Genomic DNA, 26082 nt, shown 5'->3' with positions numbered 1-26082 from the left:
GGGGGCATAGATATTTAAAATTGTTAAATCTTCTTGTTGGACAGACCCTTTGAGTATGATATAGTGTCCTTCCTCATCTCTTATTATAGTCTTTGGCTTAAAATCTAATTGATCTGATATAAGGATTGCCACTCCTGCTTTCTTCTGATGTCCATTAGCATGGTAAATTCTTTTCCACCCCCTCACTTTAAATCTGGAGGTGTCTTCGGGCTTAAAATGTGTTTCTTGGAGGCAACATATAGATGGGTTTTGTTTTTTTATCCATTCTGATACCCTGTGTCTTTTGACAGGGGCATTTAGCCCATTAACATTCAGGGTAACTATTGAGAGATATGAATTTAGGGCCATTGTATTGCCTGTAAGGTGGCTGTTACTGTATATGGTCTCTGTTCCTTTCTGATCTACCACTTGTAGGATCTCTCTTTGCTTAGAGGACCCCTTTCAAGATTTCCTGTAGAGCTGGTTTGGTGTTTGCAAATTCTTTCAGTTGTTGTTTGTCCTGGAAGCTTTTAATCTCTCCTTCTATTTTCAATGATAGCCTAGCTGGATATAGTATTCTGGGCTGCATGTTTTTCTCATTTAGTGCTCTGAAAATATCATGCCAGCTCTTTCTGGCCTGCCAGGTCTCTGTGGATAAGTCAGCTGCCAATCTAATATTTTTACCATTGTATGTTACAGACTTCTTTTCCCGGGCTGCTTTCAGGATTTTCTCTTTGTCACTGAGACTTGTAAATTTTACTATTAGGTGACGGGGTGTGGGCCTATTCTTATTGATTTTGAGGGGCGTTCTCTGAACCTCCTGAATTTTGATGCTTGTTCCCTTTGCCATATTGGGGAAATTCTCCCCAATAATTCTCTCCAGTATACCTTCTGCTCCCCTCTCTCTTTCTTCTTCTTCTGGAATCCCAATTATTCTAATGTTGTTTCGTCTTATGGTGTCACTTATCTCTCGAATTCTCCCCTCGTGGTCCAGTAGCTGTTTGTCCCTCTTTTGCTCAGCTTCTTTATTCTCTGTGATTTGGTCTTCTATATCACTAATTCTTTCTTCTGCCTCATTTATCCTAGCAGTGAGAGCCTCCATTTTTGATTGTACCTCATTAATAGCTTTTTTGATTTCAACTTGGTTAGTTTTTAGTTCTTTTATTTCTCCAGAAAGGGCTTTTATATCTCTCGAGAGGGTTTCTCTAATATCTTCCATGCCTTTTTCGAGCCCGGCTAGAACCTTGAGAATTGTCATTCTGAACTCTAGATCTGACATATTACCAATGTCTGTATTGATTAGGTCCCTAGGCTTCAGTACTGCCTCTTGTTCTTTTTTTTGTGTTGAATTTTTCCATCTTGTCATTTTGTCCAGATAAGAGTATATGAAGGGGCAAGTAAAATACTAAAAGGGTGGCAACAACCCCAGGAAAATATGCTTTAACCAAATTAGAAGAGATCCAAAATCGTGAGGGGGGAGAAAGGGGATAAAAAGAAGTTCAAAAAGGAAGAAATTAAAAAAAAAAAGAAAAAAGAGGAAAAAAAAGAAAAGAATTAAAAAAAAAAAAGAAAACACCTAAGAAAAATATAAAAAAGAAAAAATATATGTATTAGATAAACTAGTAAAAAATCGTTAAAAAAGAAAAAGGTAACAGTTAAAAAAAAAAAATTTACCCGAAGGCGAAAAAAAAAAAAATGAAAAAGAAAAAAATTAAATTAACCGCAAGACTAAAAAAAATCACAGGGAAAAAGCCATGAGTTCCGTGCTTTGCTTTCTCCTCCTCTAGAATTCTGCTGCTCTCCTTGGTATTGAAACCGCACTCTTTGGTAGGTGAACTTGGTCTCGGCTGGATTTCTTGTTGATCTTCTGGGGGAGGGGCCTGTTGTAGTGATTCTCAAGTGTCTTTGCCCCAGGCGGAATTGCATCGCTTTTACCCGGGGCCAGGGTGAGTAATCTGCTTGGGTTTGCTTTCAGGAGCTTTTGTTCCCTGAGCGCTTTCCGTAGAGTTCCGGAGGACGGGAATACAAATGGCGGCCTCCTGGTCTCCGGCCCGGAGGAGCCGAGAGCCCAGGGCCCCACTCCTCAGTGCGCCCTCAGAGAACAGCGCCTAGTTACTCCCATCTGCCTGACCTCCGGCCGCGCTTCGAGCTCACCGAGCCTGCGACCGGTTCAAGGCCACCCCGAGCTGCGAGCTTACTGTCGGCTCTGTCTCTGTAGCTGGCTTTCCCGTTCCAATACCCGCAAGCTCTGCGACACTCAGACACCCCCGATCCTTCTGTGACCCTGCGGGACCTGAGGCCACGCTGACCCCGTGTGGGCTTTGCCCCGGGTAGCCTCTGGAGCGATGTCCCTCAGCGGAACAGACTTTTAAAAGTCCTGATTTTGTGTGCCGTTGCTCCGCCTCTTGCCGGGAGCCGGCCCCTCCCCCCGGGGTCTATCTTCCCGTTGCTTTGGATTCACTTCTCCGCTGGTCCTACCTTTCAGAAAGTGGTTGTTTTTCTGTTTCCAGAATTGCTGTTCTTCTTCTCTTCGATCTGCTGTAGCTGTGTGAATTTATCTTAACACAGCTCTCAAAACTTTGGTTAGCTGGTTCAGAAGAGCGAGAGCTCCCAAATCGATACTGTACATTAATTGGTCTTCCATATAAACGAATTCCATTCAGCAAAGCTATGGCATAAGACACCGATTCAGGGTGTTTAAAGCAGACAAATCCAAAAGTCTTCGGCTTTCCTTCTCTGTCTTTGCATATAGTCACTTTGGTTAACAGCCCAGCCTAGGGGCAGGTGTGCCCAAACGGAACACAATTATAAACCCGGGCACAGGATGCCGCGGGAAGGTGGCCGCGCTTCGGGTGGTCCAGGTGCACCCCGCCCCTCCGGCTGTGCTTCCCGCTCGACGCTGCCCGCCCCTCCGCCGCCCCCGGCCGACGATACCTGAAGTAATAGCTCGTAAAGAATCTCCTCCCTTACTCGGGCCTCTAAATTCCCCACAAACACCGTCCTGTCGCCCTCCTCCTGAGCAGGGAACATCCCTCCGGTCTCGGCCCGAGGATGGAGCCAAGCTGCAAATTCTAACCAGTATTCTGTGAGTTGTGGTTTCAATGTCCATTCTGTTTTCAAAGCATTTGCTGTACTATTTGGATCTATCTTTGATGTGTGCCACTACTCAGTGATCAGTCTGGGACATGTGTGGTAGCTCATTTTTGGTTTGGTCACAATCTTTGGTATACTGGTTAGGCCCAGCTCTGGCCTTGGGGAGCTTGTCGGGGAGCCTAGGAGTTTATAATCAACTTTATGTTACTTTCCTGAGTTTCTCCTTCTCCATGATCTCTGGTCCTTCCTGGTTCCCTGGACTTCCTCTTTTATTCCCATCACCAGAAAGCTAGTGCTTCAGTTATCCTGTTCTGCTGCATGCTTCCTGAGACTGTGCCATGCCCTGGGCCAAGCAATAGAACCGAGAGAAAACAACTGTGATTTCCCACCCTCCAGGAGCACAGCTTCTCCACAGAGGAAAGTTTCCCTCCCTCTGAGATTTTGGTGCCTGTGGGCCCCCAGTGCCATTGGAGTCCTTGCTACTGCTGGGGTGGCAGGATTTCCTGGGGCCTGGGGTACTAGAGAACAAAAAAGAAAAAAGAAAAAGAGAAAAAAGAACAACAACAAAAAAGAACAAAAGAACAAAAAATGACAGATTTCCCTGACACTCTCTGAGCATCAGGAAATGAGCTAGACTAGAACTAGAGGGCTTCCCTCAGGAGTTCTCTCTGTCCTGGCACCCATTCTGAATTTCAGGCTGCCTTACATCTAGACCAGGGGGTTTTGGTAGGGGAAAAAACAGAATGGAAAACCCACTGCTGGGGGTGCCTGGGTGGCTCAGGCGGCGAAGCATCTGCCTTAGGCTCGGGTCATGATCCCAGCGTCTTGAGATCGGGCCCAACATTGAGCTCCCTGCTTGGAGGAAGTCTGCTTCTCCCTCTTGCTTTGCCCTTCCCCCTGCTCCTGTGTGCTATCTCTCTCTTGCTCTCTCTCTCTCTCTCTTAAATAAATAAATAAAATCTTAAAAATATCACTGCTGATTTAGTGGTGCTTTGGATTCTGGTCTTCTTTCCTGGTTCACCTGCTACTATTTATAGGCTTTTCAAATAGTTGTTCCTCGGGTTCCATCCAGGTCTCATAGGTATATTCAGTGAGAAAGGCAGGGTAGCGTGTACTTACTCCATTTTAACCTAGAACTGGAATAACATATATTTTTTTTAATTTTTAATTAATTAATTAATTAATTAATTTTTTAAAGATTTAATTTATTTATTTGACAGAGAGAGATCACAAGTAGACGGAGAGGCAGGCAGAGAGAGAGAGAGCTAGAGGGAGCAGGCTCCCTGCTGAGCAGAGAGCCCGACGTGGGACTCGATCCCAGGACCCTGAGATCATGACCTGAGCCAAAGACAGCGGCTTAACCCACTGAGCCACCCAGGCACCCTTAATTTTTTATTTTTTATAAACATATATTTTATCCCCAGGGGTACAGGGGATAAATCACCAGGTTTACACACTTCACAGCACTCACCAAAACACATACCCTCCCCAATGCCCATAACCCTGCCCCCCTTCTCCCAACCCCCTTCCCCCCAGCAACCCTCAGTTTGTTTTGTGAGATTAAGAGTCACTTATGGTTTTTCTCCCTCCCAATCCCATCTTGTTTCGTTTATTCTTCTCCTACCAACTTAAGCCCCCTTGTTGCATCACCACTTCCTCATATCAGGGAGATTATATGATAGTTGTCTTTCTCCGCTTGACTTATTTCGCTAAGCATGATATGCTCTAGTTCCATCCATGTTGTCGCAAATGGCAAGATTTCATTTCTTTTGATGGCTGAATAGTATTCCATTGTGTATATATACCACATCTTCTTTATCCATTCATCTGTTGATGGACATCTAGGTTCTTTCCATAGTTTGGCTATTGTGGACATTGCTGCTATAAACATCCGGGTGCACGTGCCCCTTTGGATCACTATGTTTGTATCTTTAGGGTAAATAACCAGTAGTGCAATTGCTGGGTCATAGGGCAGTTCTATTTTCAACATTTTGAGGAACCTCCATGCTGTTTTTCAGAGTGGTTGCACCAGCTTGCATTCCCACCAACAGTGTAGGAGGGTTCCCCTTTCTCCACATCCTCGCCAGCATCTGTCATTTCCTGACTTGTTGATTTTAGCCATTCTGACTGGTGTGAGGTGATATCTCATTGTGGTTTTGATTTGTATTTCCCTGATGATGAGATATATGGAGCACTTTTTCATGTGTCTGTTGGCCATCTGGATGTCTTCTTTGCAGAAATGTCTGTTCATGTCCTCTGCCCATTTCTTGATTGGATTATTTGTTCTTTGGGTGTTGAGTTTCCTAAATTCTTTATAGATTTTGGACACTAGTCCTTTATCTGATATGTCGTTTGCAAATATCTTCTCCCATTCTGTAAGTTGTCTTTTGGTTTTGTTAACTGTTTCCTTTGCTGTGCAAAAGCGTTTGATCTTGATAAAATCCCAATAGTTCATTTTTGCCCTTGCTTCCCTTGCCTTTGGTGATGTTCCTAGGAAGATGTTGCTGCGGCTGAGGTCGAAGAGGTTGCTGCCTATATTTTCCTCAAGGATTTTGATGGATTCCTTTCGCACATTGAGGTCCTTCATCCATTTTGAGTCTATTTTTGTGTGTGGTGTAAGGCAATGGTCCAATTTCATTTTTCTGCATGTGGCTGTCCAATTTTCCCAACACCATTTATTGAAGAGGCTGTCTTTTTTCCATTGGACATTCTTTCCTGCTTTGTCGAAGATTAGTTGGCCATAGAGTTGAGGGTCTATTTCTGGGCTCTCTATTCTGTTCCATTGATCTATGTGTCTGTTTTTGTACCAGTACCATGCTGTCTTGATGGTGACAGCTTTGTAATAGAGCTTAAAGTCCGGAATTATGATGCCACCAACGTTGGCTTTCTTTTTCAATATCTCTTTGGCTATTCGAGGTCTTTTCTGGTTCCATATAAATTTTAGAATTATTTGTTCCATTTCTTTGAAAAAGATGGATGGTACTTTGATAGGAATTGCATTAAATGTGTAGATTGCTTTAGGTAGCATAGACATTTTCACAATATTTATTCTTCCAATCCAGGAGCATGGAACATTTTTCCATTTCTTTGTGTTGGAATAACATATTTTATTTGCTATTATGGACTGAATGTTAATGTCCCTCCAAAATTCATATGTTGAAGCCCTAACCCCCAATATGATGGTAATTCAAGAGAGCCGGCCTTTGGGAAGTAATTAGGATTAGATAAGGTCTTGGAGACAGGACACTTATGATGGGATTAGGGAGTTTGTAAAAAAGGGACACCAGAGGGCGCTTGCTCTCATGCTCTTGCTCGTCCTGCCTGCTCCCTGTGATGTGAGGTCCTAGTGAGAAGGTGGCCATCTGCAAACCAGGAACTGAATTAGTCACCACCTTGATACTGGATTTCCCAGCCTCCAAAACTAAATTTTTGTTGTGCAAGCCTCTCAGTACTTTGTTATGGCGGTCCAGCCTCACTTAAGACAGTTGCCAAAATATTCATGAAAACATTCATGGCACTACATACTGTGATACTCTTACCAACTCAACCACAGCTTTTCCACATAGTTCTATGTAGTTCCACCCAGCATATTTTCTGCAAGGTTTAGTAACAAATTTTACTTAACTAAATTTCCGGACAGAAAAAGAAACAATCCCCCCAAACTAGACTGGTCGCTTTAATACTTTTTATTGGTCTAGTTATGTATCAAATATATGTTTTTTTGATATGTCAATTTCTCTTAAAGATTTTATTTATTTATTTGGCAGAGAGAGCAAGAGAGCACAAGAAGGCAGAGCAGGATAGGGAGAAAGAAGATTCCCCACTGAGCAGGGAGCGCAATGCAGGGCTCCATCCTAGGACCCTGGGATCATGAGCGGGGCTGAAGGCAGTTGCTTAACCAACTGAGCCATCTGGGTGCCCGATATGTCAATGTTTTGAATAAATTTACTGCTTGATTGTTTGGGTCCCGGTCCCCTTGACTTAATATGCATTGTGTTTTCGCTTTCAATAATCTCAAGGCTAAATGGTTCAGGTCCTGTTTGGACCAATTCTTTTTATTTATTTATTTAGGTCTCGGAGAAGCTCATTTCAAAGCGCATATGGTAAGACACCCACAGTCCATTTCTTTCATATACAGCATGGGAAAATATAAGATACAGAGTAATGCTGAAAAAATGTAAATGTGTAGAAGATAAAGAAGCTATGGAACCCTGCTTTCTTCACTTGATAAAGGCTTGTCTTCAGCAGAGAATAGTTTTAAATAAATTTATAGATGGAAATAAAACACTAGTCATTCTTGACCATCAACAATGAAGGATAATTCGTCATAACTGGAGTGGAACGAGGCTGGAACTAGGTTATTGTCTCAAGTGAACCAAAGACTCTAGAATATATCAGTGAGCTTTGGTGCCTAAGGCAGTTTCAGGTCATGCTCTATTGCTCTCCACCAGATGGACTTTTTTTTCCCTACTCATCTTTTCCATCTCACCTGCTCTCTTTTCTTTTTCCCCTTTGCACAATATTTTACCTCTGTGAACTTGTCTTAATCCATAGAGCCGGCTCGAAGGGAGCTGCTGATCCTCGAGGGTAATGCCTCTCCTTCCTCGGCCTCTTCCTCGTGTGCTGGCTCCACCCCCATTTCTAGTCCGCCATATTGTCCTGCTCCCTAGGACTGAGTTTCAGCTCTGTCTGTGTGGGCAAGAAGGCTTGGCTTTCACTCTGCTGGGGTTCCCTTGAAAACAAAAGCTCATTACTCATTCTAGAAGAAAAATGCTATAGCCCCCCCCCCATTCACTAGAGTTTTATTAAACCATTTCAGTGTTCCAGAGTTAATATGTATAATCTGTGAAACTAAACCTCACTTGTGATTTGACCATTCTGTCTTAGAGAAAATAAAAAAAGCAATGTTAGAAACAAATAATTTCACCAGAACCTGCTTGAAAGAGAAGTTAGTCTCTTAAACAAAACCAGGAGTCCACATTCTGGGCATTTTGGTTATTTATGCTGCAGCTGAGGGAAAGGTAAGGTATATTACTGTGTTTGGTTTGTATTTAAAACAGTCTCATAGGTTCCTCTTCCCACCCCCCCTTTCAGGACACAGAATATTAAGTAAGATGGACATTTCCTCTGTTAATGTTCTCTTTGGGACCAGAAAAAAAAAAAAAAAGATAGAAATAGTGAGGAAGGTCTTTCCAGATAATACCCCCCACCAAAAGTATTGAAAGAAGAGGTTTATGTAACAAGACATGATAATGTTGTGTAATCTATGAGTATTATTACCTAAGGATTATATTATATCCAGCTGATAAGTTGTATTTGTATGTTCAAGTGTATATTTGTACATAGTACACAGTCTTTCAGTTACTGAGTTTATAAATCCTTTACTGAGTGTCTGGTAAAAAGCGGTGCTAGGCATTGTGAGAAGGACAGAAGTTTACACAAGAGGTTGTTTTTTCCACCCTCCCCCAACCTTCAAGAAACTTCAGTGCTAACCAGGAGTAGCTTCACTGAAGTGAAGACTGAGATGGGGTTAGGAGTTGTCAGGGCTGAAGCTTGGGAGTCTGGGGGCCGTTTTGATTCTGCTACTATACCTTCTGAATGCTGTGAATCAGGCGGATTCCTGGGAAGCCCCTGCTGGTTTGTTCTTTACACGGCTCAGCTGACATTAGCCTCCCTCCTAGTTTGTAGGAGACACTACCCAGGAAACGGTCTAGCCCACGGGGCCGGGGCTGGGAGGGAGGTGACATCTTCAGAACCGGGCTCCCCTCAGAGAACTTTGAATAGGTGGAAGAATGAGTTCGTCTGCGGTCTTGCTCATGTCACAATGTTGGGCATGTGACTTAAGCATGTGGCTGGTCAAGGTCAATGTGATTGGACCGCTGGACCAGCAGGCCCTGATTCTAGAGTGACTCAGCGGCCAGTGCTCCTTGTCAAAACTCTTAACTGCCACGTGGTTATGGCATAAAATGTATCAATGAAAGACGTACAATTATTTTGAAAGTACTGTTTATTGGGACATCTTGAAGGACTGGGGGTGAAGGGAGTCCTTGTTTCCTTTCCATCTCCCATCTGGCACTTGTTGATCGTTATTTGTCACTCATTCAGCATTTACAGAAAGCTTACCAAATGGCAAACCATGTGCAAGGTGTGTGTAGGGGCCAGCGAGGCAAGTTAGAAGGAACAGGAGCCTCTTTCCCACAGTGACAGTTAGTGGACACTCTTACAGTGTTTACCACGTGCTAGGCTTGTTCTGAGTGCTGCGGATCTCCTCACTTAACCATTACAACCGCCACATCCGTTAGTACTATTACCATCCCTATTAGACACTGGATGATGCTGGCATGCAGAGAGATGAACCAGCTTGCCAAAGATCTCACCACTGGTATGTGGCGGAGCAAAATTTGAAAGCAGACTCTCTGGCTCCAGAAACCGTGCTTTTAACCTCCATGCCAGATAGCTTCTCAAGGAGTTTGTGGTCTGAGTATACATGGCTAAGTCTGTCCCTTTTCAGGGTAAGGCAGCAGGGAGCGATGTAGAAGGAAGCAAGAAGTGACTCAGGTTGAGTGTGTTTGCTGTAAACTAACCCCAAGAGTGTCTGACTCAAGAAATGCTCCATTTTGTGCCCCAAGGAGAAGACTGGAATGATAGGAAATTATTAAGCACAGCAAAAAGTTGGAAAGATTTACCAGCAATGGCAATGCGGTTTAATTTTATGTCCAGGGCTACCAAGGGCTACAACCATGAATCTTCCTTTCACACACATACTATGAGGGTCAATGGATACAGTCAATCCAATGACATCGTTTTCTCCTTTTCCTCCACTTTGCTAGTGGCACCTGTGTGAAAGCTGCTTCCCTGTGGAGGTTCATACCTGTGGGGGCATGTCTAGGAAACTGATGGGATGAGTTTGCTAGAGAGTACTTGCAGCATGCTGGGAAGTTTCAGGAGCAAATTCCTGAAGGTGGAAGACTGCAGACATGATCATCGAGCCTTAGCTGTTACAAGAGAGGGGTGACTTCAAGGGTTGGGGTAGAGAGGAAGATGGGGTCAAGTTGTAAGAAATACAGGAGAAGTATTTGTGTAGCTCTCCTAACAGTAGTATGTTATCGACAAATATTCCTTATTATTTATATAATATATAACATGTAAGTCCTCACCCCAGGCTGTCTTTATAAAAACATGTTTGCAGAGACCTGAAAAAGAAAATGTAAACATGCCCGAGGTCTTCCTAAGACCTCCTATATGCCCTTTAACGAGCTTCTACATTTCTAAATGTTAACAAATGTTAGTAATAATAAATGGTGGTATATAGTATCGCTATTGCTTTTATTCCCATATTTTTGTTGTCACTAATTTTGTATCATGGTCAGTTGGAAAATAGGATTTAATTTTTGAAAATACTCAACTATTTAAGTAGATTTTTCTAAACAGAAGGAGAGGAATGAAATTCACCCAGATAGGTAAGGAACTTAATGGTTATTAGTGGGCCTTATGGATTTTGCATTCCTACAGAAACAAACTTGTGACCTAGGATTTTATTATCATAGAATGAATTTCTTGCTAAGAGTTGCTTTCTGCTTATCTCACCATTTGATATTTACAAGATCACTAATATTTCCTCTCTCCACCCTAAATACCTTACTTCTTTCCAGGCAAGTAAGATTTCAGAAAGATGATGGGGAAATTCTTTTCCTTCTAATTGGTTCTTTGGCCCTTTTAATCCCCCTTCTTCCACTCCCAGCAGGGCATTAGTCATTAAAATGCGTCAGACAACTGTGGAACCCTCAGGATTGTAACTTTGATATGATCACGTTACACACCCATTCAAAGTCCTCTGCTCCAGGGTCAAGGTTTGGATGATGTCACACAGCCTATGGAGCTCATACCTCCTTGACTGGTTTTTCTGTTGTGAGAAGGATGGGAAAGGGGAGGAAGGTGAAACCCCCATCATTCTGAGGATCACATGTAACTATAGTCTAGTAAATCAAGATACTCCCATGTTGACAGGTTAATCTAGTTTATTCCTATTAACCTGGTATATAATATTCTATTACATGAAAATAATCACATTTTATTCATCCATATTGATGGATATTTAGGTTCTAACTTCGTGCTATTTCCAATACTGTTGCTGTGAATATCCTTGTGTGTTTGTATGCCATCTAAGAAAGTTTCTATAGAAGAGGAGTCTTTAGACTTTTTACCCCACAATTTGGAAATTGGAATCAAATTTTTTATCATAACTTTTGGTTGCAAAGGAATTGATTTGCTTGTAATGTAAACATTAACATTTAAAAGTAGATTTCTTTGGGCACCTGGGTGGCACAGCCTGTAAAGCGTCAAACTCTTGCTTTTGGCTCTGGTGGTGATCTCAGGGTCTTGGGATCAAGCCCCGTGTCGGGCTCTGTGCTCAGAAGGGAATCTGCTTGAGACTTTCTCTCCCTCTCCTCCTGCCCTGCCCCTGGCTCTTGCTCTCTCAAATAAATAAATAAATCTTAAAAAAAAAAATAGAAGTGGGATTCTTAAATGTATCCAGTGGCATAAAAATACCAAAGTAATCTGATACTCACCATTATACATCAAACATTAATTATATGAACAAGGTCTCTTATAGTGGGAAATTCTACATCCCTTCTTTTTCTTTTGGGACTTGAACTTTCTACTTCAGTCACAGGTTCTTATCTGAATATAATATACATTTTATGTGTTATGTGTGAGTGTTTTCTACTGATCACTTTACCATATTTCTTTGCCAACAAATTTTACATATAAACTTAAATTACATTGAATTTCTTTAACTGTAATACTCCAAAGTGTTAAAATTTTTCTGAATTGAGTTATCATTATTTTTAGTTCATAACTGACCAATTAAATGCTTTTAAATTTTTTATCATATTGAAACACACACACACAAAATCAATGGAACTTTAAGAAATTGGTTTGTATATCATGAACGAATTTCACTTCTTTTTAGAAGACCAGTTCAGCATCGGTTTATGCCCAGTTCTTGCTTTTATATTATAAACACTGAGGACAACCATTCACATACATAAATAAGTAGGTAACAGTTGGAATAAATTGAGTAAATGATGTTACTCATTTATTTGAAAGCTTTCCATGCTGTATGCCCCACATCACTTAGTGGTGTTATTTTTAATGATTAATCAGTGGGTGCTGTCTTTCTTCAATTCACTAGGAAAGAAGAAATGTTAATACTCGTATTCAGACGTGTTTGTCAGTAGGCTCAGCTTCTTAACGTTGCTCTCATTATTTTGGATTGTCTCTTTAGCTTCTTGTATGTCATTACCCTTTGGGGCAGCACAACCTCAAGCACCCAGATAAAGAACATGGGTGTGCCTTTCTCTTCTAAAGAGGAAAAAAGGGCCACTATGAATGGAAGGTAGGTATTAGGAACCACAGGGGTACTTGACTCCATGGGTTCTCAGGTAGTTCAGACTTAGGAGGGAGTATACATAGAAGATAAAGATCTGGACTTAACCCCCTAAAAACTGTCTGTGTGCCCCCATTTTCCAGTTTGAAACTCCTACTCTGAGATTTCTCCCCAGCAGCAGAATTGCTAGTGTTCGAGTCTCCTATGCCGTGTGACCGTTTCTCCAAATCCATGTCGCTGAGGATGTTGCTCTGGTTCTCAAGGACTCAGGAGAGGTTCCCTTTTGAGGATCCCCATACATGATTCATAGGAGTCTTCTAACTTTGGGAAAACCCCATGGTCATTGTATTTAAATGACTGGTGGCCAGTAAGTGGTAAGCGACCAGAGTTCTAAGAGATGTGTAATTTCTACAATTTGCTTTGGGACAACCTCTGAAAGTATTTTCATGCATAACTTACTTTCTTTTAAAGGGCATCCTGAGTCTCCATCAGCCACGGTGGCACAAGAACAGCACTCTCCTTGGTTGGCGGTCTGTGCCCTGAAGCAGAAATGCCTTTAATTGTTCATTGCGAAACAAACAGATGTCTAGAGGAGAAGGTTATTAAAAATATTTTGTGCAGTTTGGGAGAACTAGAAGTCTGGATTGCTTGACCTAGCCTCACCAGGCAAACCCAAGTCAAGGAAGCTACCAAGGTATGTAAGCTATAAACGTGGCTTATTCTTAGGGCAAAACTTTCCAGTCTGCAAATTTCTGGATATAGTTAAAAGGAGCAGTGCATTTCAAAAATAGAGTAATAGCCATCCTCGGGCAAGAGAATTCCACTTTAAACACAGAAGACTTGGGGCTCCTGGGTGGCTCAGTGGGTTAAGGCCTCTGCCTTCGGCTCAGATCATGATCCCAGGGCCCTGGGATTGAGCCCCACGTCAGGCTCTCTGCTCAGTGGGAGCCTGCTTCCTCCTCTCTCTCTCTCTCTGCTTGCCTCTCTGCCTACTTGTGATCTCTGTCTGTCAAATAAATAAAATCTTAAAAAAAAAAAAAGAAATAAAAACAGAAGACTTAATGTGCCAAATTCAAATCATAAGGAAAGGTTGCCCAGTTAATAGGACAAATGCCTCAACATTGTAAAATAAACAGAATTTGAAATGCAGACAATCCTATTTTACAGTTATAAGTTATTTAAAAAAATATAAAGACCAAATAATAAAGGAATAAAATATATTACAGTTAGCGAGTCTATAAGAACACATTGACGGTGAGGCACAGCTTAATTTAGGTCTCCCTTCCACTTACCTCAACAGGTGACCTAAGAAGGGGGTGGTTCTGTAAGCTCTAGCAGCCAGTGGCCTGGGGCCACTCTTTGGGAGGCAGCCAAGACAAAGGTACTATGTCCAGGAAAGAAATTTCAGAGAGGACTTAAGTCCTAGAGCTAAGAAAATAAGGGTTTGTTTGTTTGTTTTCTCCTTAGAAAAATATACTGTTTCTATCCATTAGCTTCCACTTCCTCCCAAGTTCCCTGGCTTTATGAAATTTATGTTTAGGATTTGAAGTATTCCCAGATTAATTGTTAAGTTTAATGACCTTTTGCTTACAGACCTCCTTTTCCTCTTGGGTTTCCTGAAATGTAAAACCTGCACATCTTTTTTTTTTTTTTTTTTTTTTTAAGATTTTATTTATTTGACAGAGAGAGAGAGAGAGAGCACACAAACGGGAGAGTGGCAGAGAGAGTGGGAGAAGTAGGCTCCCTGCTGAGCAGGGAACCCAACATGCGGACTCGATCCCAGGACCCTGAGATCATGACCTGAGCCGAAGGCAGATGCTTAACCCACTGAGCCACCCAGGCTGCCAAACCTATCTATCTTTTAAGAAATGCAGCATACTTAAGTACAACTAATTAGCAGAAATCCACCAAAGAAAACTATTCACCTTTTGTATTTAGAAAAGATAAAATTTCTCTTCTAAGGTAGATCTGATGTTAGGTTTCTCTATGGTATTCTTTCTGAAGTTGCTGTAAGATGGAAAAACCTCAATCACCATGAGAGTACTTTTGAACTTACTAATCCCGAGACATTGTTAACAAGTCTATAAGGCATAGACTCTAGAACTGCTTTATTTTGTCATTAAGTGGAACCATGGAAATTAAATGGTGCCCCCCACCCCACTCCACTGGGCCACTAGGTTAGGTTTAAAAAAATTAAATGTAAATTAAAGATACTGTATTCCTGTGGTTGAAAAATCAAAAGGCACAGAGCAATAGCATAATATACAATGGGAATTACAGCCCTTGGAGCCGTGTAACTGGACCGTGCTGTAAATGTCACCTTCACACCTGTCTTCTAGCTGTATCAGTATGTTAATAAGATTTTTTTTTTTTTTTTTTTTGAGAGAGAGGGAAAAGAAGAGAGAGCATGTGGTGGGGGGGGGGGATCGGGGAGCAGAGGGAGAGAGACAATCTTAAGTAGGCTCCACAGCCAGTGCAGAGCCTGACACCAGGCTCAATCTCACGACCGGAGCTGATGAGATCAAGAGTTGGATGCTTAACAGACTGAACCACCCACGCACCCCAATAAGGAGAATCTTGAAATGTAGAGGTGAGTAGGAGGGAGATGGGACTAGGATGAAAGAGAATGGCAAGAAAGAGGACAGGGAAAGGGAGAGTAGGATGGAAGGAAGAGGATGTGTTAGTCCTTTTGGGCCACTGCAACTAACCACAGTAGCCTGGGTGGCTTCAAGGCCATGGAAATATACTTCTCACAGTTTGGGAAGCGGAAAGCCCCAGATCAGCCTGCCTGCAGGATTGGGTTCTGTGTTTGGGGGAGGGTGAGCTTCCTGATTGACAGATGGCTGTCTTCCCGATGACCTCACCTGGCATGGTGGAAGAGGGACGGAGCTCAGACAGGCCTCTTTCCTAAGGGCACTAGTGCCATTCATAAGGTCTGCATGCTCAGAACCCAATTGCCTGCAAAAGGCCTACCTCCTGATACTAGTTTCAACCTAAGATTTTGGGGGAGGTGGTGGTGGCGGTGGTGGGCACACACATTGAATCCATGGCAGCTTGGAAAAACCGAGGCTGTGCACAAGGATCAGCACCTTTCCCAGCCCTCTCTTGCAAAGGTCCTTTCAGTGTATTTGTATAAGGATAGAAGAGGAAGGGGCATCAGGCTGGCTCAGTCACTGGAGCATGCAACTCTTGATCTCAGGATTGTGGGTGTGAGCACCATATTGGGAGCAGAGATTACCTAAAAAATAAAGTTTTGGGGCGCCTGGATGGCTCAGTTGGTTATGCATCCGATTCTTGGTTTCAGCTCAGGTTGTGACTCCTGGGTCATGAGATCGAGCCTCTTGTGTGGAGCGGAGTTTGTTTGAGATTCTCTCTCTCCCTCTTGCCCCTCCCCCAGCTTGCTCTCTGTCTCTCGCTCTCTCTAAAATAAATAAAACCTTTTAAACATAAAATCTTTAAAAGAAAAGGATAGAAGAGGAAAAAATAGGAAAAAAAAAAGACCTTTATCTGGGGAAGAGTATTAGTGAGCCCGTGGGAATTCTTAACCATATGAATGTGTTACTCGAATGAACTTATCTGTATTGCTTTTCCCTCCCTTATCTGTTTTACTTAGCCTCAACCAGGCATATTTTATTATTTTGGGGTTTAGGTTTTAGGGGAAGTTTCAGAACGAATAGGCATAAATATTTGTGGAAGGGAGGCAAGCAGGGGTGCAGCCTCTCCTGCCTTCATACCAGAAACAAACTAATACTTCTCTGGGGCAAACTGGCCTGTTGAAACCCAGAGTCCAACTGTCTCTCTGCAGTGACCTGTTCAGACTGCAAGGAGCTCCCCTGTGTGGTGTTGCATCCTGCAGAACGTGTCCTGTTGATTATACCGAGCACCGTTTATACCGTGTCCTGCTCTTCAGCAGACGGCAGTGTTCCCTCTCTTCCCAACCACCTTGGCCATTTCCTTCCTTTTCTTTTTTCCAGGCTCCATATGAGGGCTGCCTCTTTAATGTCCTTGGGAGATACTCTTCCAATGATCCTAGCACTGAGGGGGAGCAACCCAACAACGGGTAGCAATTCATGTTTTCACATTTGACCTTTAGAGTCCTAATCTCCTGGTCTAATGAATTGCCCCAACTCAGGGCAAGAGAGTGAGCATTAGTAATCATATTGTTTCCTTACTTATCCCTGTCTTACCCTGTTCTCAACCTTGAGGGTCCTCAAGCAGTCTTCTTGTTCCCTTCATTCCCCCTGCCCAAGGCTTGAAAACACTATTAAAAGCTACCTGTAGCCAAATTTCTCTCTAATTAACCTTTTGGGATTTTATCAAAATGAGGTTTTCTTCCCATCTTTATTTTCAGTTGGAATAGCAGAAATGTTCCCAGGCTGCAATCCAGGGTCCCTCCCCAAGTAGCTGTGTAATCTGGGCATATAAATCCTTTGGGCTTCAGGTCACCGTGTGTAAAACGGGGTTGGTGAAATAAGGGAATTTGAGGTTTCTCCCAGCTCTTACAGCCCCGGATCCAAACATCATGGGCCACTGCTTTGAATAGTGGGGGTACTGTGACACCAGATGAGTGTTTCTCTTATTTTCTTTGAGTGGCAAAAGTTATTCAATAGCACAAAGAGTCAGAAGAGGAGAGGGAGTTGATCCAGGGAGAGAGGGTACCTAGGGTAAGGTGCGACATGTCAGCCACACTAGACCCCAATGATGACAGATGTTCTTGAGTACTTCCCTGGGGCAGAGGATACCAAACAGACATTCAGTCTTAAATTCCAGAACTCCTTTAGTGTGCTCATTTATTTAAAAGTGGAATCAGGGGGCTCTGGGTGGCTTAGTGAGTTAAAGCCTCTGACTTCAGCTCAGGTCATGATCTCAGGATCCTGGGATCAAGCCCTGCATTGGGCTCTCAGCTCAGCAGGGAGCCTGCTTCCTCCTCTCTCTGCCTGCCTCTGCCTACTTGGGATCTCTGTCTGCCAAATAAATAAGTAAAATCTTTAAAAAAAAAAAAAAGTGCAATCAGAGTTGAGCTCTCTCCCTGGTTTATTTGATATTCTTCTGATATTGGGGATCTGTTGATTTTTAGACTTAATTGTATTGGCCGAGGTCCCCCCCCCTTTTTTTTTAACCTTATGAAAACATTAAATGATCATTGTAAAGAACCTTCAGCCCGTACAAAAAGAAAGAAATGGAAAGAGAAAGTCTCCTCCCTCGGAAGCCCTCCCTCCCCAGCCTGTAGTCAGAGATAAGCAGTGTTATCTTCTCTCCTGTTTATCCTTTTGGATATTTTCCATGGATTTATGTAAATACAGATAAATGTATTATCACTTCTGTTTTATTTTACTGATGGATAATTTTGTGGCATGTATTAATCCTAGTGTAGAAATATGCAGGTAACATTGATGAGAGAACCAGTGAAAAAATTATAGGATTAGGGAACAAGATGGGTAACAAACAGAAAACGGTTTCTAATCAAATTGTCAACTAATAGCGATGATTCTTTTTTTAAAAAAAAAAAAAAAAGAAAGGTTTTTTCTTTTCTTTTCTTTCTTTCTTTCTTTTTTTTTTGAGAGAGAGAGAGGGAAAGTATAAGCAGGGAGAAGGTCAGAGCAGAGGGAGAGAGAGAATCCCAAGCAGACTCCCCATGAGCACCACACAGAGCTGGGTCTCAGGACCCTGACATCACAACCTGAGCTGAAATAAAGAACAAAATGGTTAACCGACTGAGCCACCCAGATGCCCTGATATCAATGATTCTTAAATGATAGAGTTTCCAGGAAGAATTGACCATGAAGATTGGTCAATTCTAGGGAGGCATTTCTAGGGGAGTGAGCTGGGATCATGGTGGTAGAGAACTACCTACAGTTCCTCCATTTCTCTCCATGCTTACTACTGAGAGGCAGATTCTCTTTTCCCGCCGCCCCACCCCAACCGAGAATCTTGACAGCCTCTGTTACTTGCTTCGGTCAATAGAACAAAGCAAAAATGAAGCTATTCCAGTTCTGTGCCTACACCTGGCAACTTACGTTTTTTGCTCTCTTGGACAATAATTATCACGTAAAGAACACTCCCAGCTGTGTTGAAGAGGAAGGCTTCATGGAGGCACCATGCCTCTGGAGAATGAGACCCTGTGAAGGGAGACAGGCCCAGCTCCTTGCTATTCCAGCCCACTGTAGCTGAACTACTAGCCCTGTTCTGGCGGTCATCTCACGTCCTCCAGCCCCAATCAAGCCACCCCAGCCAGCAGTACAGGAAGGAAAGACAAGCTGTCACCATTGTGCTGTCCATTGTGCAGAATGGTGAGCAAGAAAATGGTCAATGCTTTTCAAGCTGCCACATTTTGGGGTAGTGTGTTATGCATAATAAATAGTGGAAATCGATGTCTGAAAGTTGGGTGTTGGCTTAACAAAAATCTGAGACCCATGGCATCGGCTTTGGGACCAGGCATTGGGTAGAGGTTGGAGAGATGATGAAGGAACCATAACTCTTTTTTTTTTTTTTTAATTCAGTAATTTTTAAAAATGTTCTATTTTGAAACAATTTTCAAAATAGTCACAAAAATGGCATAGAGTTCACACATGTTCTTCACCCAGCTTCCCTCATGGTGATAAATTGCATAGCCAGGGAATAATGATCCAAACCAGGAAATTGGCATAAACCACAGGTCTTATAGGAACTTTGCCAGTTTTTCTGGTGATGTTCTTTTTCCATTTCAGAATCCAATCCAGGGGAGTGTGTGGGTGGCTCAGTGGGTAAAAGCCTCTGCCTTTGGCTCAGGTCATGATCCCAGGGTTTTGGGATCAAGCCCCGCATCCAGCTCTCTGTTCAGCAGGGAGCCTGCTTCCTCCTCTCTCTCTGCCTGCCTCTCTACCTACTTGTGATCTCTGTCAAATAAATAAATAAAATCTTAAAAAAAAAAAAAAAGAATCCAATCTAGGGTCCTGTATTTGCATTTAGTTGATGTTATCTCCTTAGTCTGGGAAGGAGCCTTTTAGGGGAGTCTCTGAGGGTCATGAGGAAATTGTACTACAGGTTGGAGCGGTGGTCCTTTGTAGGGCAAAATGTCGGGCAGCCCTTGTGTGCAGTGAAACACAGAAAAGACAGAAAATGTACCTAATGAACCTGTAGATCTGGCAAACGGAAGTTTCAAGCTACACATTCAGAGTATCAGTTGGCTTCTCTTAGTGATATGTGATAGTGTTACAGAGAGAGATGTGTTAAAAAAGGCACTCTTCAGTTTTCAAGCAGAATGTAGAGGAAATAGGGCCTTGGAAATTCTGTGATGTCAGCGATAGTCTCAAAGGAAGAAATGGCCTCTGGGGCCTGCCTTTCAAATGGGGCCTTGAGGTAAAAATCCAATCAAGACTCCATGTTGAAGCCTCTTCAGGTGTTAAGATGTTGTCTCATAGACCATCTCATCTAGCCCAAAGGGCTTCTAAGAAGAACCTTCAGTGAGTCCAACAGCAGCTTTGGTAGGGCCCGAAGTTGACACAAGTTTGTTTTTAGAAGAATTACAGATGTTGCTTTGTGGGCAGAGTTGTTGTAGGCAAGAAATAAACTCCATTAAGAGTCATAGGAGACTCACAGAACGTTGAAGACAGTTATATTGATGAAGTCAGTGCTAGCCTGAACTAAAGAGGAAAGAGTTCAAAATGGAAAAAAAGCCACGGAGCCCCCAACTTTCTGTGCGTAGGACCTAGGCCAAGAGAGCTGGACCGTAAAGGGCAGGCAGTGGCCTGTGGAAAAGGGAGCTTCAGAGGTTGTAGCCTGCACCCCGGAGGTGCGAGCCAGGAATAGTGGGTTGGAAAGCGCCTCCCAGGAGAAGAACCAGACCGTAATGGTGGTCTGGGTCCAGAGTGAGGGTGACAGTGCTCAGCTGGCTTTCTGAACTGCTAGGAATGGTGGCTGCTCCATGCCTTCTGTTTCCCCCCTGCTTTGATCAGGAGCATCTGTCTAGTTATCTTATCCCTGCCTCAGCATCATACGTTGTGTCTGTAACTTGTCTTTTCAGCTCACAGCAGCTAAATGTATCTAAAATGCCTCAGTCACACTTGGGCCTGGTGTCTATCATTAGATCTGGGCCCTTTGAGCCAGTGTTGCACAGAATGACAATCTGGGGGGCGGGAGGGAGTGTATTTTGCTAATCTGGTGGTGTGTGTGTGTGTGTGTGTGTGAGAGAGAGAGAGAGAGAGAGAGAGAGAGAGAATTATTGTGGCCCGTGATACAGTGGTTCCCAATGTGACTGCCAACAGTTCCTCCCCTTCCAGGCACTCCTTCCATTAAGGAGTATGGTCTCTTTCCTGCTCCCTTGGGTCTGGGCTGGCTGGCTCTGTGACCGGTTTTGGCTGGAAGAATACAGTGAAAGTGATGTTCTGGGACTTCCAAGCCCTGGCTTTCACTGGCCTTGTAGCTTCTGCTTTCTCTTTCTTGGGATCCAGGCTGTAAAGAAAGTAGAAAGGAGCTCGGGCTGGCCACTGAATCATGAGCAGTGACATGAAGAGAGGGGGACACCAGCCATTTCAGTGCCCCAGTGGAAGCATCAGACACCAGGGAAGCCATCTAGGCCGTCCCAGCCCCAGCATAACTCACAGCTAGAGGCGACCACACGTCTGACCCCAGCTGCTGCCCTGGGAAGGCAGAAGAACTGCCCTGCTGTGCCCTTTCCAAATTGCAGAATCGTGAGCAAAGAAGTGGTGGTGGTCCTCTTAAGGCACCGAGCTTATGGTGGTTTTTTATGCAGCAATAGATCATTGCTAATTGAACCTTACCAAATGTCAAGGTTCTTTCAACTGCTTTGATTTTACTCCCTGGGCTGTGAAGAGGTTGTAACAGATAAAGAAGCCAAGTTTCAAGGAGAGTCCATTCCATAAAGGCTGGACCCTCTACGCCAGTCACTGCTCTGTCCACGGAGCTTTGCACAGAATGAGCACATAACAGATGACCAAATATTTGTTGACAGGACAATTAAATGAATGAATGGTGATAAAAGATGCCACACCATGAGAAAGAAAGACAAAAAAATATATTTTAAAAAGAGTTTGTCTCATTCTTTTTTTTTTTTTTTTCCTTTCAAAAAGGTGCTCTTCATCTTCAGAAACAATGAGGCCTCAGAAGCCAGAAGGATGTCCTGAAGCGAAAGATTTGTAGGAGTGAGGCACGGGCAACCTTGACTCCTTCTCTATGTCCCTCCTACACCTAGACGAAAGAGGGCGACTCTGGGATGCACCCGGCAAATGCACCAACACCTGCTGATAGATACAAATTATTATCTTTTTCTATTCTTGGAAGAGCTAAAAGCAGAATATATGTTCCATAGGACTATAATTAGAGTTAGTACCAAAAGGACCAGAGTAGAATATAAAATAGCCAGTGTTAGGTTGGATAGTAAAATAGTCAAAGCTAATTTGTCATGTTAGGTCTTTTCTTTCCCATCACTCTCTGGTTCAGTTTCTGAACACAGCGACCCCATGCATGCCTGTTCCTGCTCTGTGGTTCTTCCAGGAATACCCGGCCCCACCCTTGTTTCTCTGAGAGTGATCATTTCATACAGCACACCTCTCTACTGGGACATGAAAGGAGACCCAAGTGCTGTGTGCAGTAGCTCCGGGAGACCTTAGACACAAGAAGGGAAAGTTCTTTTTTAGGGTATGGTTACTTGCAGTGCCTTCTGGAGATATGTCTTGGGCAAAAAACATCTTTATTTAAAAGAACAGCAATATTTGTAATTAGGATAAGCAAAATAAGGGGAAAAACCTTGGACCCTTGGAATAATAGGGTGGTTTAAAATTCAGACCTATAATTATTATATTTTTCTATTCTGTGTGATTTAGAAAACAGTGGTTAAACAGATAAAAATAGAAAAGATTGCTTAAAAATTAAAGCCATTGATTTAGATCTCTATTTGAAAGGTCAGTGTGTGGGAGCTGAGAAAGGCAGTATAGTGATCAGCGTTCAACAAAAGACATTTTAGCAGCAGAACCTACAAAGAGCACATCAACTATTTATATCGCCCACATCAAGTTGCTGGTTATTTTATTTATTTAAAAAAAAAAAAAGAAAGTTATTTTCTTTGGACATTCTTTGGGTGCAGTAACAATACAGTTTTGGAATCAGCTGTTAGAAACTATAATTAAAGCTGGTTTATCATGTTTACTAATTATTCGCATAGTTAGTCTCCCTGAAGCTTTATATAATTCTCCCTTTGTTACAAGCTTCTGTTTCTCCCCAGGGCAGTCTGAATCCAGACAGGTAAAGAACTAGAGTGCCTGGAAACCAATGTCTGGTAATATCTGTACAGCCAAGCAGATACCTGCAGGTGAAGTGGAAAAACAATACACAGATTTGAAACTTCCTGTGAATTTGATAGAGTTAGCTCTTTGGAGATTTCAACTTTACCACTCGGGTAAGGTGAGCCCCTGGGTACAAGGAAGAAGTTAAGGAAAACAAAAACGGAAAACTGAAGTTTCCTTCAGGAACCTATTTAACACTGGGGAGGGAAGGAGGTGTTTATTCGGTAATTACTAATAACGACCTGATAATACTGTCTGGCTGGCCAAACATCTGTCAGCATCGATGATCCTTTTTGTTTACTGCTCGAGAGAGGCAGAGGGAGCTCACGTTCAGAGAAGCAGCAAAACCCCGGTCCCATTTTGTTCCCTCCTGCTGTGGGCCACTCTCCCATTCCAGCACTTCAAGGTGGTGCACGCCTTCTCTCCACAAGAACTCTGTGCCATGGGAGTGGAAAAGCATCCTGTCTCCTCATGAACCCATTTCCTTTCCAGGAAGTGGATTTCGGGATAGGGTAGGCTCCAGGGGCAGGGGCGGAGTAGGGCAGCACTAACACGTGGACGCTGGAGACAAGATCAGTGACTTGAAAAACTGAGGTGGGACATTTTACCCCTCCCCAGTCTACCTCCCTTCAACTTCTTCATTTCCCCGTTCCCCACCAAGTGGTATTGGCTACCTAATGGAGCACAACTCAGTTTCTTAACACATAGTCTAGTAGAACACCTACAAATCAGGGACTCCTTATCATTGGTTATTTGTAAAATAAGGAAATCTCTGGCTTACCCTAGGCTGTGTGGATTGGGTTTTCATTTTTGGAAACCAAATGGAGGCCTTTCTCCTACTCTTTCCAGATTGTGGCAGCCCACCCCCATTTCCTTTTCCACTTGAGGCCTTCACCTCCCACAGGCTGACTAGGATCATGCACAAAAACAGCTTCCAGTGAGTATCAACGTGGAAGATTCAGCAGGTTGCTAACTCCTGTAGGGCTATCTTAAAAGGATGTAGTCTATAAATGCAAAGTGTTATGGAGCCTGGGAGATCTCTAAGAACACTGTAAATATCCCTGGTTTAATTAGTACTTGTGGAATTAGGTAATGGCCTGTGGCTTCTAAGCAAGCCCTCTTGGGGTTTCTAGTCTTCAAGGGGCTGCCTGCAACCATGATGTGCTCATGCACAGTCTTCTTTTGCAGATACGGAATAAATCCTTTTAGACCTTCCTAGGCACCTACTCAAAATTACTGCAATACACTTGCTAACTGATCCCATTCTCCCAGGTCTTTAAAAAAAAAAAAAAAAAAAAAGCAAGCCAGCCAGCCAGTGCCTCAGCCCAAGTCTCAACTCAGATACTTTGGACTCCGATTGTCTCCTTGAGTTCTACTTCCCAGGGGAAAGAAAAGGAAGAAATTCCTAGATTGATACTCATTCTCTTCGAGCAGAAAGTGGACAACTCTCTTTGCCGCAGCTGATCAATGTCATGGTAATTGCGCTCCAGCTCTCCGAATTTCTGAACCGGCTCTCTCACGGGGATAGGTCAACCAACCAGGGCTGTTAGCCGACTTGACAGGTTTGTTCTGGGCTGATGGCCATTGACTAGGTTCTCCGACCAGATAAGTCACTTGGCTGAGTCTACAGTAGGTGGGGCGCGCTCACCAGCTTAAGGGTAGTGACTGGAAGTTTGTCGCAACGCTGGTGAATTCAGGCAGCGGGCTGCTGCAGGAGATCCCGTTTTGCCCCCGGTGCACAGCGGCAGGAAGGTGCGTCCCTGCCAGCGCAGGGCACCAGGGAGGGAAATGCCAGACCCCCGGGGCTCTGCCCCTTCTCTCACGGTGAGGAACGCGCACTGTTGGCCGCGCCAGAGCTCCAAGTCTCAGGTCTTGGCCCTTTAGCTGGCTCAGTAGGTAGCTCGCGAATGGGTAGGACCAGCTTGGAAGCTCTCCCTCCGTGGTCTGCGAGAAGCCGCGGCCAGCGGTGCGGGGAGGCGGGGGCACGTGCTCGAATGTGGGTGCTTGTGTAACCAGCTCCCCAGGCGCCAGCACCGACAGCGCTCGGGCGGGAGGCCGTCGGAGCCTGCGTTTCCGCCGCGACCCGGAGGCTCGGGGTTCCGCTGCCGACACACGGCAGCCACCCCGAGCAAAGGACGAGAAGCACTTGCCTCCCCAGCCATCATAGGGGAGTGGGAATTTGGAAAGTTCCCCAACTAGGAACACACGTGACCTCCTCCTGAAAGTAGTTCCGACTGTGACCCGCGTATCCCTCCACCTCCTTTTGAACCCTCCTCGGTCTCCTCGGCCACGCCCACTCGCAGGGGCTGCCGCTTCCTACCGTCCGGTATTTCACACTCGGGCCGGGGCAGCGCCGGCCGCCGGCGTGCGCAGCCCGGCTCGGGGAGCGCGGAAGCCGGCCCGCGGCGATCCACCCGGCCGGGTTTTCACAACGCCCCGAAAGGGGGCGGGGCGAGGCAGCTCTTGAGTCCCGAGCCCTCAGTCCGCCGCGGTGAACCGAGCTGGAGCTCCGAGGGGAGGGACGCGCAGCTCTCCAGGGGGCAATGCGGGGGGCTGCGGTGTGGGTCCGTCCCCCGGGGTACGCTTTCGGGGCAACGCGGACAGTAGTCCTTGGAGGCCCAGACATTTAGGGACGGTGTGCTCACACGCAGCGCGCTCGGTTGCGAGCTCTCGTTTTCAGGGCGAAGGAGCCGAGCTGCTGGGGAAGCGGGAGGTGGGGCGGGGAGAGCGAGCCGGATGAGGCGATACACACGGAGACACAATAGGGGGTTGTTCTTTGTGCAAAGACTGACACCTTGAGGACAGGGGCGGGGGGATGAGCAGAGAGGTAGGCTCCCTCGGCAAAGGCTGCTGTCGGCGAGTCCCTGCCACCGACAGTGATCGGACAGCGGTGCAAAAGGAGGACGAGGCTGGGAGCCGGGCTGGGGAAAGCTGGGGGCGGAGGCGCGGGGGAGGGGCGCCCTCGCGGCGGGGACCGTCCCCGCGTTTCCCTGGACCCTGACCAGCGCGAGTCACCTAGGCCTACCTACCTGTCCACACAGGTAACCTCGGACTCGAGTCAGTGACACCGCTCAGTGCACCCCTCAGCTCTCCCCTTCAGCCCTCCCCGTCCCCGACCGGGTTTCTGAGCACAGGCCGAAGCTTGGCTCGTTTCCCCTCCACCGCTCCCCCCCCGCCCCAACCCCCCGCCCCGCGCTGCTGCAGAAGCCGCGGCAAGTGCAACTCCTGGCTGGCGCCTCGCACAAGCCCGAGCGAGCCCCGGGCGCTCGCACTGGGCATGCTCAGTGGCGGCCGCAAGCCGGAGGCTCGGCGCTAGCCCCCGGAGCTGCCTCCCCTGCC

At 44.7% G+C, this 26082-nt stretch overlaps 2 protein-coding genes across 3 annotated transcripts in view; both read right to left on the bottom strand.

Annotated features, from left to right (window-relative positions):
* Positions 1–8826, bottom strand: part of ATAD1 (ATPase family AAA domain containing 1) — a 74249-nt gene extending 65423 nt beyond the window's left edge. The window contains exons 1-2 of one of the 2 annotated variants that reach the window (XM_082721041.1): positions 8664–8826; positions 7601–7804 (exon numbers count right to left, since the gene is read on the bottom strand). The gene's annotated coding sequence lies outside the window, so the exon portion shown is untranslated. The remainder of the gene's footprint in view (positions 1–7600; positions 7805–8663) is intronic. The other variant, XM_082721043.1, reaches the window with a different exon arrangement.
* A 12882-nt stretch (positions 8827–21708) lies between these two features.
* On the bottom strand, positions 21709–26077 carry KLLN (killin, p53 regulated DNA replication inhibitor). The gene is given in 3 exon segments (XM_082721059.1): positions 21709–24861; positions 24863–25032; positions 25034–26077. Coding segments are annotated over 3 exon segments (735 nt in total). The 5' UTR covers positions 25370–26077; the 3' UTR covers positions 21709–24632.
* Between the last annotated feature and the right edge of the window lie 5 nt (positions 26078–26082).

The sequence above is a fragment of the Mustela nivalis genome (genome assembly GCF_964662115.1).
Source record: "Mustela nivalis genome assembly, chromosome: 2".
In the NCBI taxonomy this organism is placed as follows: domain Eukaryota; kingdom Metazoa; phylum Chordata; class Mammalia; order Carnivora; family Mustelidae; genus Mustela; species Mustela nivalis.
This window is presented reverse-complemented; position numbering and strand designations above follow the sequence as displayed.